The following is a 17,513-nucleotide window of genomic DNA, read 5'->3' as shown; positions in this document are numbered from 1 at the left end:
TCATTTCACGTATTCAGAGCCATTTTGTATAACTTTGTCTAACTTGGTACTCTCTTAGTGAGTGACCAAGGAGTCTGTGTGGGGCTGCCAAGGGCTTGCAGTCAGGTGTAATCCCTAATTAGCAAATTGTTGTAGTTGGGTCTGGTGTTTACTGAGAAATGCACCTCAGGCTTCTCTCCTAGTTTTCTCACAACCTCTTTCTTTGCCGGTGAATTTTTGTGCTTCTTCACCCGGGTCTTTCCAAAGCTGGGCACAGGAGGAAGGTGGCAGGCCGGGGGGTCTCAGGCTGAGAAGCAGCCCCTCTGTTTGCTGGCAGATCTAGCAAAACTTTGCCTTGGTGATGATGGCTGAGTGAGGCACAACAGCAAATTCCAGAGGGCTCAGGGGGCTACAGTGCCTTGTCAGGTGGCATCCAAATGTGACAAAAGTGCCAAAGGTTTTGTTATAAAACATGAGGCTTATCTGGTGCATCCCCACATTTATCAGCTGCCTGAACTCTGCTGCTGGTTATGCAGCCTTTTATCACATCTGTGATTACACATTTACCACACAGCAGATAAAGCAAGGATACAAAGTGGGGCTGTGGCACAGATTGCTTAGAAGCGCGGGGCGAGCGCCGCAGCTCCTGTGCTGCCGTGGGTTTCCTTCCCTGGAAGCACTCATCTGATCCCTGCAGGAATGGCCCCGGGGCTCAGTGCTTCTCCACCAGTTGTGCTTCTGCTCCTGTCCCTGCTGGGTCTGGCTGCTGCTGGGAAGCTCCTGGTGGTGCCGGTGGACGGGAGCCACTGGCTGAGCATGCGGGAATTGCTGGACATGCTCCAGCAGAAGGGACACGAGGTGGTCGTGGTGGCACCTGAAGTCTCCCTACAAATCAAACCATCCAAGACCTTTGCGATGAAAATGTACCCGGTTCCCTTCACTCAGGAAGAGCTGGATTCAGTTTTCAAAGGGTCAGTAATGGATTTATTTAAAGGAGGATCCTTTCTGGACAGAGTTATTAGACAGTACCAACAGGCAAAGAAGACCTCTGCTCTGTTCCTGGCCACCTGCTCACACTTAATTCACAACAAGGAGCTCATCAGGTACCTTGAGGAGAGCAAGTTTGATGCCGTCCTCACAGATCCTGTTCTGCCCTGTGGGGCAATCCTGGCCGAGTATCTTTCCCTACCTTCCGTCTATTTCCTGCAGCAAGTTCCATGTGGTTTGGAGTATCAAGCCACCCAGTGCCCCAATCCCCCTTCCTATGTTCCCAGAGTATTTACAGACCTTACAGACCACATGACCTTTCTCCAGCGGGTGAAGAACATGCTCTATGACATCCCAAACTTTTTCATCTGCGATGTCGTCTTCCAACCTTATGCAGAACTGGCTTCGGAGTTGCTGAAGCGGGAGGTGACCGTGCCGGATCTCCTGCGCCAGGCTTCCATTTGGCTCATGAAGCTGGACTTTGTCTTGCACTTCCCCAAACCCTTGATGCCCAACATGGTTTTGATTAGTGGAGTAAATTGTGCTTACAAGAAGCTAAGTCAGGTGGGTCCCGCTCTGTTTTCTCTTGCTGTTCCTGCAGGCTTTGGAAATCTCGGGGAAGCTGAAACTCAACTTTCGTTAGAAGGGAGGATTTCAAACCAGTCCTGCTTTGCAGGGAGGTGCTGGTTCTGGTATCTGGGAAGGGCTATCAGAGTAGAAAGGTGGAGAGAGTGTTGTATATGGAATTAGCTCTGGTAGAATCCCCATTGGCTCTGTGCCCCGTGCTCTAAGGCAGCTTTGGATTGGAATGGGCTCCTCAGAGCCTCTTCCATCAAGGCTGTTGATGTGATGCAATACACCCTTTAAATTAACGACGTGGTAATTTATCCTCTGGTCCAATCTGGCTGATTTCCTCTACAATTCCGTCTCCTTTTGTTCCTTTATGAAGGATTTTCAATGCTCTGAATTGTCACAGGCTCATCAAACATTGTCACCTGGAAGGACATTTGAGGCCTCTCTGAGAACCTCCTGTCCAAGCATGGCCAGTGAGGTCAGGACGTCATTTTCTCTCTCTTGTCCAGTTTTAAGGGTCCCTACAATCTCTAATTATTGGTACCTTTGTGTAACTTGGTACTCTCGTAGTGAGTGCTGAACCCATCTGTGTGTGGCTGTCAAGAGCTTGCAGTCAGGTGTAATCCCTAATTAGCAAATTGTTCTAGTTGGGTCTGGTGTTTTCTGAGAAATGCACCTCAGGCTTGTGTCCTTGTTGCCTGTCTACTTCTTTCTTTGCCGGTGAATTTTTCTGCTTCTTCACCCGGGTCTTTCCAAAGCTGGGCACAGGAGGAAGGTGGCAGGCCGGGGGGTCTCAGGCTGAGAAGCAGCCCCTCTGTTTGCTGGCAGATCTAGCAAAACTTTGCCTTGGTGATGACGGCTGAGTGAGGCGCAACAGCAAATTCCAGAGGGCTCAGGGGGCTACAGTGGCTTGTCAGGTGGCATCCAAATGTGACAAAAGTGCCAAAGGTTTTGTTATAAAAGATGAGGCTTATCTGGTGAATCCCCACATTTATCAGCTGCCTGAACTCTGCTGCTGGTTATGCAGTCTTTCATCACATCTGTGATTACACGATTGCCACACAGCAGATAAAGCAAGGATACAAAGTGGGGATGTGGCACAGGTTGCTTAGAAGCGCGGGGCGAGCGCCGCAGCTCCTGTGCTGCCGTGGGTATCCTTCCCTGGAAGCACTCAGCTGATCCCTGCAGGAATGGCCCCGGGGCTCAGTGCTTCTCCACCAGTTGTGCTTCTGCTCCTGTCCCTGCTGGGTCTGGCTACTGCTGGAAAGCTCCTGGTGGTATCGGTGGACGGGAGTCCGTGGCTGAGCATGCGGGAGGGGCTGGACATGCTCCAGCAGAAGGGACATGAGGTGGTCGTGGTGGCACCTGAAGTCTCCATCCACATGAAACCATACAAGAACCTTGTGATGAAAATGTACTCGGTCCCCTTCACACAGGAAGATATGGACAAAGCATTCAAGGCATTTTTTCATATCACATTTGAAGAAGGATCTTTTCTGGAAAGATATTTCAAAGTATTTGAAGCTGTGAAAAGATTCACTGATTTTGGGTTCTCCAGCTGTAGACATCTCCTGCAAAACCAAGAGCTCATGAGCTATCTTGAGGAGAGCAAGTTTGATGCCATCCTTACAGACCCTGTAATACCTTGTGGGGTGATCCTGGCTGAGCATCTTTCACTTCCTTCTGTGTTTTTCTTACGAGGAGTCCCGTGTGGGTTAGATTTTGAAGCCACTCAGTGTCCCCATCCTCCTTCCTATGTCCCCAGGGGATTCACAGACCTTACAGACCACATGACCTTTTTCCAGCGGGTGAAGAATCTGCTCTTTGACACCCAAAACCTTTTCCTCTGTAGTTTTGCCTATGACCCATTCACAAAGCTGGCTTCAGAGTTCCTGAAGCGGGAGGTGACTTTGCAGGATCTCTTACGGAAGGGCTCTGTTTGGCTCCTGAGGTTAGAATTTGTGCTAGACTATCCAAGACCCTTGATGCCCAACATCATTCCAATTGGAGGAGTAAACTGTGCTCACAAGGAGCTGCCCCAGGTGGGTCACACTCTGTTTTGAATTTGTGCTGTGATGGATTTCTGTGTTCAGGAGCCTTTAATCCTGTGTTGCAGATGGGAATCGAGGTCCCATCACGTGTGGTTGTATGAATGCTCATGAATTTTTCTCTCCCTTTCCATTTGTAGGCAGCAGTCCTCTACCTTCCCACCTCCAAAGCATGCTCTGCATTTACTCTTTTCATTTCATGTATTCAGAGCCATTTTGTATAACTTTGTGTAACTTGGTACTCTCGTAGTGAGTGACCAACGAGTCTGTGTGGGGCTGCCAAGGGCTTGCAGTCAGGTGTAATCCCTAATTAGCAAATTGTTGTAGTTGGGTCTGGTGTTTACTGAGAAATGCACCTCAGGCTTGTGTCCTTGTTGCCTGTCTACTTCTTTCTTTGCCGGTGAAGTTTTGTGCTTCTTCACCCGGGTCTTTCCAAAGCTGGGCACAGGAGGAAGGTGGCAGGCCGGGGGGTCTCAGGCTGAGAAGCAGCCCCTCTGTTTGCTGGCAGATCTAGCAAATCTTTGCCTTGGTGGTGATGGCTGAGTGAGGCACAACAGCAAATTCCAGAGGGCTCAGGGGGCTACAGTGCCTTGTCAGGTGGCATCCAAATGTGACAAAAGTGCCAAAGGTTTTGTTATAAAACATGAGGCTTATCTGGTGCATCCCCACATTTATCAGCTGCCTGAACTCTGCTGCTGGTTATGCAGCCTTTTATCACATCTGTGATTACACATTTACCACACAGCAGATAAAGCAAGGATACAAAGTGGGGCTGTGGCACAGATTGCTTAGAAGCGCGGGGCGAGCGCCGCAGCTCCTGTGCTGCCGTGGGTTTCCTTCCCTGGAAGCACTCATCTGATCCCTGCAGGAATGGCCCCGGGCCTCAGTGCTTCTCCACCAGTTGTGCTTCTGCTTCTGTCCCTGCTGGGTCTGGCTGCTGCTGGGAAGCTCCTGGTGGTGCCGGTGGATGGGAGCCACTGGCTGAGCATGCGGGAATTGCTGGACATGCTCCAGCAGAAGGGACACGAGGTGGTCGTGGTGGCACCTGAAGTCTCCCTACAAATCAAACCATCCAAGACCTTTGCGATGAAAATGTACCCGGTTCCCTTCACTCAGGAAGAGCTGGATTCAGTTTTCAAAGGATCAGTAATGGATTTATTTCAAGGAGGATCCTTTCTGGACAGAGTTATTAGACAGTACCAACAGGCAAAGAAGACCTCTGCTCTGTTCCTGGCCACCTGCTCACACTTAATTCACAACAAGGAGCTCATCAGGTACCTTGAGGAGAGCAAGTTTGATGCCGTCCTCACAGATCCTGTTCTGCCCTGTGGGGCAATCCTGGCCGAGTATCTTTCCCTACCTTCCATCTATTTCCTGCAGCAAGTTCCATGTGGTTTGGAATATCAAGCCACCCAGTGCCCCAATCCCCCTTCCTATGTTCCCAGAGTATTTACAGACCTTACAGACCACATGACCTTTCTCCAGCGGGTGAAGAACATGCTCTATGACATCCCAAATTTTTTCATCTGCGATGTCGTCTTCCAACCTTATGCAGAACTGGCTTCGGAGTTGCTGAAGCGGGAGGTGACCGTGCCGGATCTCCTGCGCCAGGCTTCCATTTGGCTCATGAAGCTGGACTTTGTCTTGCACTTCCCCAAACCCTTGATGCCCAACATGGTTTTGATTAGTGGAGTAAATTGTGCTTACAAGAAGCTAAGTCAGGTGGGTCCCGCTCTGTTTTCTCTTGCTGTTCCTGCAGGCTTTGGAAATCTCGGGGAAGCTGAAACTCAACTTTCGTTAGAAGGGAGGATTTCAAACCAGTCCTGCTTTGCAGGGAGGTGCTGGTTCTGGTATCTGGGAAGGGCTATCAGAGTAGAAAGGTGGAGAAAGTGTTGTATATGGAATTAGCTCTGGTAGAATCCCCATTGGCTCTGCTCCCTGTTCCAAGAAAACTTTGGCTTTGGAGTAGGCTGTTGCCATTGTGCAAGACGCTTTGATTTGTGGAGCACTCCATTTATCCTCTGTCTGCTTTCCTCTACAATTCTGTCTTTTTCTTTCTTTCTTTTCTTTTCCTTAAAGTATTCTCTGTGCTTTGGCTTGTCATAAACTCATAGAACATTTTCACCTGGAAGGACATTAGAGAGCTCTCTGAGAACCTCCTGTCAGAATACATCCAGGTCAGGTTTTTCCTTTCTCTCTCTTGTCCAATTTTAAGCATCTCCCCTAGTGAACACACCTTATTATGTCCAATTGATTCCTGTATCCAGTTTGAATTTTCCGTGTTGCAGTGATTGTTGCCTCTTATTCTGTCACTGTCAGTCTCATTTTTTTCTTTAATTTTTTGTCATCTCCTGCATTGAAGCTGTAGTGCACCTGTCCTGTGGCATGGCATTCTCCCATTCCAGAGGTAGAACATTGCATCTGCCTTTGCTGACCTTCATGAGGATTTTATAGGCCCATTTTTCCAGCTTGTATATTCCAGGCTTGTGATGCTCCTTAGTCAAATTTATATCCAGCATTGAAAAAATAAAGTATAAGTTACTTTATTCTTCTAAAATGAATTCATTTTAGCCATTTTTAATGTGTTTTTAAATAGCTTTTGTGGTTTGCAGAGTATCCTCATGGATTCTATTTTTAATAATAGCTATTCCTGTTGGGTTTTTCAGATATTTGCTTTACAAAATGCTGAGATAAGTCTGATATTTCAGAGAAAGCCCAATCTCACACAGTAAAAATGGAGGATTTTTAAGATTATTCAAACTTGGCACTCAGGCTAGAAAAGTGGAGAGGGAATAAAGTGCACAGCTAAACCTATGAAAATAATTATGGCAGAGGTCTGTAAAATCTGGAAAATCATAGCTAAAGGCACAAGGGGAACTGATAGTTTCTCCTAATATTTGTCCTATGACTAACACTGAAATGCAACAAGCTTAGAGCAAACAAAGGGGAGTATTTTTTCACACCATGGCCCAAAAAACCCCGAATCAGCCTCTCAAGATGTGGAGATTTTCTTTTTTGTAGACAAACCCTCTGAATTTAAAAGGGCTTTAGGGGGTTAATAAGAGGTACAGGCTGCCTGCCAGGATTTGTAGGCTTACAGGAGAGATAATCATGGATTCCCTTAGCCAGATATTTGCTGTACTGTTTCCAGCTTACAACCTTGGCACTCAGTTCTGTACTTTTGCTTGACTTTCTCCTCCTATCTCACCTTTGGAACGGGCTGGACTTGTGGACTTCACTCTCTGCACTCGTAAACACGTGGAGGGTGTTCATGTGCTGCTCAAAATCCAGTGTCCCAACTTCTATGAACTTTTGCTGAACTTCTGTGAACTTTTTTTTTTTTCCCCCAACTTTTCTGAGCTTGGCCTCAGGGGTTTGGGTTGAGGGGGTTTTCTTACCTCTTTAGTGTTGTTTTATAGGGTTTTGTTTTAGTGTCTCACAGATGAGACAAGTTTGGCTGAAATGTTAGCAGAGCTTAACTGGGTGGGAGTGATTATGTACCAAATATGAGGATTTGAGAGGCCTTTGTGCAGGGTGTGTTTCTGCAACTCTGAGTTCACTACCTGAGTACGTGCTGCCACCTTAAGGCTTGTTGAATGCTGCATCACCTCATCATTTGAGATCTTTTCCCACAGAAATGAGGAAATGCAGCCCTGGCAGGTGAGAATCCCTTGCCTCCACTTCCTGTCATTTTTGGTCTTTCAATGCTACCCCACGGCCAGCTAGAGCCACAGTTCTGCTTCACCAGCTGCAGAATGGGACTGCATCAAATCACGGAACTGTTAAAGCTGGAAAAGCCCTCTAAAATCAGAGTTCAACCATTAATCCAGCACTGCCAGGTCTACCACTAAACCATGGCCCCAAGTGTTCCATCCGCACATTTTTTGAACGTTTTCAGGGATGGTGATTTCACCACTGCCCTGGACAGCCCCTTCCAGTGCTTGACAACACTTCCACGAAGAAATTTTTCCTAATATTCAATCTGAACCTCCCCACTGATGTCTGAAATTCCTTCCTATTTAGTGCATTTTCCATAAACATTACAGTCCTTTTTGGTGGCTTTTAAGAACCCCTTTCCTTTAATAGGCCACATGGAGGACCTCCTCTCCAAATGAACATTTTAGGACACACTTAGTCTTAATCTTGGAATAACACTTAGGATTAGCCTCAGAGTGTATTTATCACACTCAGGTGCCTTTGGCAAAGGTAGCCATTTCATGGATCAGATTTCCCATCATTCCTACCTGCTCCAAGAGAACCCTTTCAGGCCTGGAGAGACTGCTCAGAGTTCACTCTGTTCAGGAATGCTTGGTTGGGGGATCTAAAAGAATCTGTCTTCTCCAGTCAGCTCTTGTCCAGGTACCATTCCTGTATCTTGTATTGCTCTTGTAAACTTGCAAACTTTTGGCATCCAGCTTTTCCCTGCCCATGTGGAATATGCCTTAATGGCAGGTGAGATCTGCTTGGCCAGGCCCTTCTGTCCACGAGTATGGACTTCCACATACCACGTACCACAGCCTAGCCTTCTGAAATTTGGGAAAGGGGCTGTTATTAAGAGCTTTCAAACCCATTTGTCCTGTAGCCTCTCACCCCAAAGTCCCGTGGCCCCTCTTGAGCAAGAGCCTCATATTCTGCTGCGTCATTGCTTTTCAAAAAGATGTTTAGCCTCGAGCCATTCACCTCTAAACTCTGATGGCCCCTCTTGAGCACAAACTGTGCTTTCTGCTCTATCACTGCTTTGCTAAAAAGGTGAAAGGTGGTTGGTTAATGTGTTACCCAAACTTTGGTGACTCTGCTGCTCCATGTGCCAGCTCCTGCTTGCCATGGAGAACATTCTCTTTGAACTCCAGCCACCCTCCTGAGCAAAGACTGGGGGTTCAGGTCTTGTTTGTCAACAGTGCAACACAATTCTTGTGATACAAGCTCTGTGGAGTGGCCATAAATTTGATTACTGAGTTGAATCTGGCCCAGGACAGTGGAGCGCACAGTGAGTCACTTGAAACAACCCTGACACAGCAAAACCCCTCCATGAACAACTTTTGCTTTTTCTACCGATTATTCTGAATAATCTGAGATAACCTAAATGAATAGCAAAGCATAGCTGCCCTGATAGCACTTTAATCAAGGCTTTTATCAGCAATATGGTCTTCGAACTCCAATAACTTGTATCAGTAAACATTTTGTAGAGATAAGACATTGAAGTCCAGCACAATATAAATGAGGTACAAGGAGGTTTTTCTTCATATGCTGCTGAACAACATAAGGAGGAGCAGCTAGTTTCTTTTCCTGCCCCATGACAGTTATGTGGGGGCACCAGGTACATGCTGGGCTTGTGCTTTTCCTTGCTTTCTGGAGTCTGGCAGATGGTGGGAAGCTCTTGGTGGTGCCTCAGGATGGAAGTCACTGGCTGAGCATGAGGATGGTCCTGGAGAAACTCTGGGAAAAGGGGCACGAAATCGTGGCCGTGGTTCCTGATGCGGCCTTGCTCTTGAAAAGCTCCCAGTCCTTCACCATCAAAACGTACTCGGTGCCTTACAGCCAGGAGTTTGTGGACCAATACTACCAGAAGCTGGGGGAAGATAGCTTTGAGACCCTGACGCTCTCATTTTTACTCAGCAACATCACAGAGCTGACCAACATGTTCACTTCTGCTTGTCGGCATCTCTTATCTGACAAAGAACTCATGAAGTACCTCCAGGACAGCAAATTCGATGCCATCATGATGGACCCTGTGCTGCCCTGTGGGCCAATTCTGGCTGAGTATCTCTCCCTCCCTTCTGTGTACTTCATGCGTGGCCTTCCTTGTACCTTAGACTACAAGGCCGCGCAGTCTCCCAGCCCTGTATCCTATGTGCCCAAGACTTTATCATCTCTTTCCGACCACATGACCTTCCCAGAGCGCGTAAAGAACTTCCTGATCGGGCTCTCAGAGCCTTTGCTTTGCCATCTGTTTTATTTGAAATATGAGAGCTTGGCCTCAGAGTTCCTGCTGAGGGATGTAACGATACAGGAGCTGTTCAGCCAAGCATCAGTTTGGCTGATGAGATACGACTTTGTTTTTGAGTATCCGCGCCCCATCATGCCCAACATGGTCTATATTGGAGGCATCAACTGTCTGCAGAAGAAGCCACTCTCAAAGGTTTGTTGTTGCTTACCCTGAGGGTGCTTGTTCAAGATGTGCTTTCTTTAAGCGTTTCCTGTAGTGATATTTGTGTGCTTGAGGCAGGGTGTGATCAAATCCCAGGATGGCATGGGAATCTTAGGCTTTGAGATGATCACAAGGCTTGCTGAAGGGTTTTTCTCCAGGAGAGCTTAGGTTGAGTTGTCACCATCACTCTTGGTATGCTCTATGTCCAGGCAAATAACAAAATAATTCTAGGTCAGAGGATTTAATATCCCTAAGGAATGTGAAATGACAGTTAATTGCAGGAGACTTTATTGGACAAAAATTAGAAATACAGAATTAACTCTGTGGATATACCCAGGCACTTTTGCTGTGCCACTGAACATGAAGCTGGGTGAAGCACAGAGCATCAGGAGACCGGGTCAGGCTGGGTTTTAGGAAAAAGTTCTTCCCCCAGAGGGTGCTGGGCACTGCCCAGGCTCCCCAGGAAATGGGCACAGCCCCAAGGCTGCCAGAGCCCCAGGAGCGTTTAGACAATGCTCTCAGGGATGCACGGGGTGGGATTGTTGGGCTGTCTGTGCAGGGCCAGGGTTTGGATCAATGATCCCTGTGGGTCAGGAAATTCTAACCGAGGATTTTCCATGTGCACCAACAGCCCAAAACCAGGGGTGTGCAAAGACGGCAGAGGGAGCTCTGTTGCCTCTGGATTTGGTCAAGCAGCAGTGCAAGATAGCAAATAAGAGGATGGTTGGGAAAGGAAGCCTTCAGGATTGTAACTACTGTCCCTTGTTCAGATTCCCCTCGTGCTGTGCAAACAGTGCAGATATCCCAGGGTTATTCTGCTTTCAGACGTTGTGGTGCTGTGACAGCAGGAGTTATTGCTCCACTTACAACACATTTACTACTGTAGATTCAGGGCTTTCACTCTGATAACTGCTGTGATAGAGCAACAAATCTGGAGATAAACCTTTACAACCCACTCAATCAAACCTCTGCCAATCTTAGCTTCTTGGTTACACTCTGGGGGCACAAAGCAATCCAAAGGTCAGATTTGTGCTGAGTTCCATGTCCAATCAGTGCAGTGGACTCAAGGTGGGGGGTTGATCATTAACTGGATGTTAATGATGTAGTGATGGCTGGTCAGCCCCATTCATGGCTCTCATTCATGGCTCTCAGCCCCGCGGGCTGTTGGTCACTCCTCCCTCCTGGTGTCAGTCCAAACATTCAGGTTCACCTCACAGCACCCACTCACCGAAAGCCTTCCCTGCGCACAGATGATAAACCCAATATTTACCCACAGTTAAAAATTACCCCGATTTCTGCCTGTTAAAAGTTAAAAACCCACCTTAGTTAAAATTCAAGTGGGAAGCACCCCGTGATTCATTCCTTGTCCCTGGCCGCAGTTTCACCGCCGTTTATAACTTCGCTAGCGGCACCAGGGAAATGGTTTCTCCAAAGCCAGGATTTCTTTCTCTTGCCTCTTGGGCTGTGTTTTTCCTGCTGCTGTGGACCTCTGGTGAAGGTGGGAAGCTCTTGGTCATACCCATTGATGGCAGCCACTGGCTCAGCATGCTCCCGGTCGTAGAGAAGCTCAGGGACAAGGGACACGAAATCGTGGTGGTTGCGCCGGAGACAAATTTGCGGATCCATTCATCCCCAATTTACACCTTGAAAACCTACCCTGTGTCCTACACCAAGGAGTTTGTGGAGGCAGAGTTTAAAGAGATGGGCCACAGGAGTTTCACACCTCATCCCTTCTTGGAAAAACTATCCAAAATTGCCAATTTTACAAGCATGTTCTTGGATTCCTGCAAGCGTCTGCTGTCGGACAAAGAGCTGATCCAATACCTCGAAGGAAGCAAATTTGATGCCATCTTTATGGATCCCTTCTTCCCGTGTGGGCAGATACTGGCGGAACATCTGTCCCTGCCCTCTGTGTACTTCCTGCGGGGGCTGCCGTGCAGCCTGGAATTCCAGGCCACAGTGTGTCCCAGCCCTCCTTCCTACGTCCCGCGGTTCTTCACGCGCTCCACAGACCGCATGTCCTTCTGGCAGCGCCTGGGCAACCTCCTGGCCACCCTGGGCAGCTCCCTGGCCTGCTCTGTCCTTTATTCCCCCTATGATCCCTTGATCCGGGAGTTCCTGCAGCGGGAGGCGACTGTGCCTGAGCTGTTCAGCCACGCCGCTGTTTGGCTCATGAAATACGACTTTGTCTTTGAGTACCCCAGGCCCCTCATGCCCAACATGGTCTTGGTCGGAGGCATAGGCTGCACTCGGGAAAACAAATTATCCCAGGTTAGTTCCCGTTTTTTTCCCCGAGTTTAGCTGTGGGTGCGCTGTGAGGTCTCTCCAGGAGATGGAGCTCCCAGGCTGGAATAAAAGATGCCAGGTGAAAGTGGCTGGGAGTGCATTTTGCACAGCTGCGTCCCTTCAACAATGAGGGAAAAGTTACTTTGTGGAACACCTCGGCATTCCCAGTCAAACCTGCGAAAGGAAAGGAAAGAAAAGGGGAAAGGAAAGGGGAAAGGAAAGGGGAAAGGAAAGGAAAGGGGAAAGGAAAGGAAAGGAAAGGAAAAAGGAAAGGAAAGGAAAGGAAAGGAAAGGAAAGGAAAGGAAAGGAAAGGAAAGGAAAGGAAAGGAAAGGAAAGGAAAGGAAAGGAAAGGAAAGGAAAGGAAAGGAAAGGAAAGGAAAGGAAAGGAAAGGAAAGGAAAGGAAAGGAAAGCTTTTTCTTTTCCAATTTTTCCTATCTGTTTCCATTCCCTTTTCCTTTTTCCTGTCTACAGCTTCCTTAAGAGGGGCAGTGGAGGGACAGCTCCCATCTCTGCTCTCTGTGGCCAGGGACAGCACACGAGGGAGTGGCTGGAGCTGTGTTGGGGATGTTTAGGTTGGATTTTAGGAAAAAGTTCTTCCCCCAGAAGGTGCTGGGCACTGCCCAGGCTCCCCAGGGAATGGGCACAGCCCCAGGCTGCCAGAGCCCCAGGAATGTTTGAACAATGCTCTCAGGGATGCACAAGGTGGGATTGTTGGGCTGTCTGTGCAGGGCCAGAGCCTGGATCAATGATCCCTGTGGGTCCCTTCCAACTGAGGATTTTCCATGAACTGCAGACAGTTCAGGCAGGCTCGAATTAAATCCCCACCACCAGTGAAGCAGCACTCCTGCCACTTTTGTGTAAAATACTCTGCACTGCAACTGTATTTTGCTTCAACTGTGCCAAAATTTCTCAGCATGGGATATCTTCCACTTTCTATTAGGAAATCCTCCTAATTCTCTTATTTTTTGCATGAGTCTCCACAGCAGATATTTTGTAAAAGTATGAGCAGGTGCTGATTAAAACCACTACTAAAATAACCTGCATATCCCCAAAGCTGGGCTGCAAAGAGTTTCCTCATAGTAGGAGAACTTCTGAGCAGAAAGTCAGACCTTGGAACTCAAAAACATCTAAAAAACAAAGTAAAACTGACGTCCCACAGAATATAAATAGTATTAAATATGCCTTGAGACAGCCACAAAAATATGGAAAAGAGCATAAACTGACAGAGTCAGTCTCTGTTGTCCCTGCCCATGGCAGGGAGTTGGAATGAGACAATCTTTAAAGTCCCTTCCAACCCGAAGTATTCCATGTTTCTCTGGTTATCCCCTCAGATCTCAGAGATAACATGGCAATTGCCAGACTAACAGAAATTTACAGTTCATTGTTTTCCCCTTATTTAACTCTGATGCCTGCAACAATTTCCTCCAGTTTTGCCTTTCCTTCCTTGGCTCAACCAAACATTTTTCTATTTCAAAGAATTTTTGCTCCAGCCTTGGGCTGTTTTTCTCTGCTTCATTGGAATCTTTTTGTTCCTGGATTCCGGTGCTAGATCTCCTTCTATTATTTAAATCACTCAAACAAAAGGGAGACAAAACTGGCAGCAGTTCAGTGTTATCACACCCAAAGCAGATACAATAAATCCAGACATTAGAAATTTGAGATACCTGCTGTCAGAACCCTCTTCCAGGATTTTAATTCTCTCTTGTAGCTGCGTGGCCTGGAAAGAAGAACATAAGCTCTGAATCCAGGCTTGGGTTACATGTGCCCATTTTTACTTCCTAAAGACTCTTTTTCTTTAGGATCATGGAACAGGTTGGGGTGGAAGGGACGTTAAAGCCCATCCAGTTCCATCCCGTGCCGTGGGCAGGGACACCTGCCACCAGCCCAGGTGGCTCCAAACCCTGTCCATCCTCCCCTTGGACATTTCCAGGGATCCAGGGGCAGCCACAGCTTCTCCGGCCAGCCTGCGCCAGGGCCTCCCCATCCTCACAGAGAAGAATTTCTTCCTGATACCTAACACAAATTTCTCCTCTTTGGTTTGAACCCATTACTCCCTGTCCCATCACTCCAGTTCCTCGTGAAGAGTCCTTCTCCAGCTTCCTCTTGGGCCTCCTCGGGTACTGGAAAGGCTCTGAGGTCTCCACACAAAAGTCTTCTCTGCTCCAGGCTGAACAGGATGTCCCAGCCTGTCTCCATAAGGGAGGTGCTCCTGACTCCTTGTCAACTCCATGGTTCTCCTCTGGACTCGCTCCAACAGTCCCATGTCCTTCTCATGTTGATGACCCTGGAGCTGGATGCAGGATCCAGGTGTGGTCTCACTAGACAGGGAGAATCCTGTCCCTGGACCTGCTGGCTGTGCTGCTTTGGATGCAGAACTGTCAATAACCACTCGTTTTCCTGGTCCCAGTTTTGTGGGAGTTGTGCTCACTGCTTGTTCCGTTGCCTTTCCAGGGAGTTTTATGGGAATGTGGCAGCAACTCCAGCCTCTGACAAGAGAAAGGGCTTTGACTAAAGGCTTGCTTTCCTTTGGCAGGAATTTGAAGCCATGGTGAACGCCTCTGGAGAACACGGCATCGTTGTCTTCTCGCTGGGCTCCATGGTGTCTGAGATTCCCATGAAGAAAGCCATGGAAATCGCGGAGGGCTTGGGAACAGTCCCTCAGACGGTACCAATCCCCTCTTCCCCTTCCAGCAGAGCAGCTCCACGCTGTTATCACGTCCTCCCTCCCTTCTCCTGCTGGGATCTGACGTGGGCTTTGCCTCCCTTGCCAGGTCTTCTGGCGCTACACCGGCAAGGCACCCCCCAACCTGCCCAAGAACGTGAAGCTCGTCAAGTGGCTGCCTCAGAACGACCTCCTGGGTAGGTCTGACACCCTGGGCTGACCCCAGGCTGGTGCTGGTGCTCCAGGGCTGCTGTGGTGAGGCCCCAAGGGCATCATCTGTGGCTCAGGTGTGAGTTAGCATCCCCTGACCCAGCACTGTGGGTCACAAACCTTCCTCTGGCTGGTGAAGCCAGAGCTTGTCCTTTAGGAACTTGGCGGGGAATCGCCAAATTATGAAAAGAACTCTGTTGGAAAAGGCTTTCCAACAGTTCAGTACCAGTCAAAGATGAGGGTCTTTATGTCTGACTAAGCAGTCTCAACAGCCAGCTGTGCTTTTGTCCTGTCTTCTGGCCTGAAAAGAAACTTCACGGTCCTCAAGGGAGCATTCCAGAGAGGTCTTTGGGCTTTTAATCCTGAAATTGTTGTCAGGATTTGCTGGTAACAGAATAGGTTCAGCTGTGAGAGACCTTCACTACCATGGAAGAGATGGTGAAAAACTAATTGGTGGTAACATCCTTTTTAACCTCTCCTAGCTCTGGTTTAATCCTAAGGTCGGAGGATCACCCAAAACCGAGACAGAGGTCTACAAAGTTCCAATCCCTAAGTCTGGCCATGTGGGATGATGCTCACAACAGCCCCAAATCCTTGATTTATCCCAACCACGGCCCTTTTTGGTGCATGTTTTTTCCCTGGGACGTGTTGCTGGGAGTCAGTAATTCCAGAAGCTAACATAAGCCTGTGTTTCCCTCTACAGCCCACCCCAAGACTCGTGCCTTCATCACCCACGGAGGCTCCCACGGTGTTTATGAGGGAATCTGCAATGCAGTGCCCATGGTGCTGATGCCTCTGTTTGGGGACCAGATGGACAACGCCAAGCGAGTGGAGTCCCGGGGAGCAGGGCTGACCCTGAACATCCTGGAGATGACTTCCAACGACATCTCCAATGCCCTGAAAGCAGTGATCAACGACAAAAAGTCAGTACCAGAGGCACAGCCTTCCCCCTTCTTAGTGTGTAGCCCCAGCACGTTCACTTCCAGCTTAACAGGGTGTTTTTCTCTTCCTAAATGGCTTCTTTGATCAAAAGTTTGGATTTGATAGCAGCTGCTTCCATGGAGAAGCTGATGCTCGCCCTGGGTTAACTTCAGGCTGTCCCTTTGAGGGGACAAGAAGTGGCTGAGAAGGGAGGCTGCAGGGAGCAGGGGAGATGGGCTGGGAATGCAATGGAAGAAGTCAAGTTGCCAAAAAAATTTGTGTCACCTTCTTAAAGCCAAGGCAGTGACAGAGAGGGCTTTGACACAAGTGGCAAACAGCTTTTGTTCCCAAACCTGTGGTGACACCGGTCTGTGGGGAGCCTGAAAAGGGTTCATCAGACATATTTATCTTACAGGTGAGTTTTCTCAGGCATTTTTCCCCCCCTGTCAGTGCTCATGAGGAATTCAGTGAGCACAAAGAGCCTTGCCTGGCTCAGCAAGGCTGGACAATCCCAGCACAGAGCAGGAGGAACCTGCAGGGATGCACTGAGGAAGTCCAGGGAACATCACAGGGCTGCAGTCAGCACACCCAAGGGGTTTAAAGGCAGCACAGAGATTTCTTTGAGACATAAGAGCTCTTCCCTGCTCCCATGCGATGATGCCAAGAACCAAGAAACTCCACCACGTTCCTGACAAATAGCAGCTTATTGACATTGTTTCCTACCCGTTTTTTACAGCAGTAATAGCAATAACACTACTACTAACAAAAACAATAATAATGCAGCTGGAAAAGCTGGCCAGCTTTTCCACCCCCAGTCTTGCCGTTCAGCCAGAGACCTTCACCCCAGAGATTCTGCTGAGAGCTCAAACTAAGTTTTCCCTCTTTTTTTTTTTTTTTTTTTTTTTCTTTGGCATTGGAAACAACACTTCCTGGGCCTCTAACTTCACTGCCATCCTTCTCAAGGGGCTCAGTAGCACAAGAGCTGCGGCTGTCCCCTCCCTTGAAGTGTCCTGGATGGGGTTTGGAGCAACCTGGCCTGGTGGGAGGTGTCTCTGCCCATGAGGGATGAGCTTCAAGGTCCTTCCAACCCACCCCACCCTGTGATACTGATGCCTTGGAGTGGCCACCTAGAACAGAGGCTAGACAAGGTTAAGAGAATAAAGAGGGTATTTATTAAAGGCCTTCAATAGGTACATCTTGGGCAGCCAGAAGCCTCCCAGAGGCTACACCCAAGATAGATGATGGTCACGAGTTTTTCAGACAATTGTAAGTTTGGTCCATTCACATATCAGGGGTTAATATCCCAATTACAGCTTCAGGCAATGAAGTCACATATCCCCAGTTTGCCCCCCTCCTGTTCACGGTTGTTTACATTTTTCAGGACCTGAGGCTGTAGGGTGTCCCTGAGTTTCAGGCCCAGAGGAATTGTTTTGCCTGAATAAAATGGGAGAGCAGCAGATGACAGGCTGTGGAGTTGTCGAGTTCCACCCTAAAGCAGTGCAGGATTTAAAAAACATAACAGCTAAAATCCTAAGGCATCAACTCCATGTTTGAACAACACCTTCTCTTGTAGCAGCGTGGGGTTTAGACGGTGGTTGCTGCTGCCTATTTTCCTGTAAGCACCTCTGTGGTATTCACATTCTCTGAACAGAGAGAGACATAATTCTCTCTTCCAGGATTTTTGCTAGGGAAGGCA

General features: G+C 48.3%; 3 protein-coding genes across 12 annotated transcripts in view; all 3 read left to right on the top strand.

Moving 5' to 3' along the window:
- The window catches only part of LOC119703208 (UDP-glucuronosyltransferase 1A1-like), a 57,005-nt gene that overhangs the window by 37,676 nt on the left and 1,816 nt on the right, over positions 1 to 17,513 (top strand). For 7 of the 10 annotated variants that reach the window (XM_038142695.1, XM_038142687.1, XM_038142686.1 and 4 more), the window contains exons 2-4: positions 14,558 to 14,689; positions 14,796 to 14,883; positions 15,600 to 15,819. In XM_038142695.1, coding sequence (XP_037998623.1) covers positions 14,558 to 14,689; positions 14,796 to 14,883; positions 15,600 to 15,819 — 440 coding nt within the window. Of the gene's footprint in view, positions 1 to 2,646; positions 3,582 to 4,442; positions 5,310 to 11,078; positions 12,007 to 14,557; positions 14,690 to 14,795; positions 14,884 to 15,599; positions 15,820 to 17,513 lie in introns of those variants that run through there. The other 3 variants (XM_038142692.1, XM_038142688.1, XM_038142690.1) reach the window with 3 other exon arrangements.
- On the top strand, positions 105 to 1,776 carry LOC119703212 (UDP-glucuronosyltransferase 1A1-like). Its single transcript, XM_038142701.1, has one exon. The coding sequence runs from the start codon at positions 679 to 681 to the stop codon at positions 1,714 to 1,716; it is 1,038 nt and encodes a 345-aa protein (XP_037998629.1). The 5' UTR covers positions 105 to 678; the 3' UTR covers positions 1,717 to 1,776.
- On the top strand, positions 5,317 to 10,925 carry LOC119703219 (UDP-glucuronosyltransferase 1-6-like). The gene has a single exon (XM_038142710.1). The coding sequence runs from the start codon at positions 8,881 to 8,883 to the stop codon at positions 9,745 to 9,747; it is 867 nt and encodes a 288-aa protein (XP_037998638.1). The 5' UTR covers positions 5,317 to 8,880; the 3' UTR covers positions 9,748 to 10,925.

The sequence above is a fragment of the Motacilla alba genome, chromosome 7, assembly GCF_015832195.1.
Source record: "Motacilla alba alba isolate MOTALB_02 chromosome 7, Motacilla_alba_V1.0_pri, whole genome shotgun sequence".
NCBI classification, from domain to species: domain Eukaryota; kingdom Metazoa; phylum Chordata; class Aves; order Passeriformes; family Motacillidae; genus Motacilla; species Motacilla alba.
This window is presented reverse-complemented; position numbering and strand designations above follow the sequence as displayed.

Bases quoted from the DNA above. Each gene is read 5' to 3' on its own strand.
- LOC119703212 (XM_038142701.1), top strand. From the start codon at position 679: ATGGCCCCGGGGCTCAGTGCTTCTCCACCAGTTGTGCTTCTGCTCCTG.
- LOC119703219 (XM_038142710.1), top strand. From the start codon at position 8,881: ATGACAGTTATGTGGGGGCACCAGGTACATGCTGGGCTTGTGCTTTTC.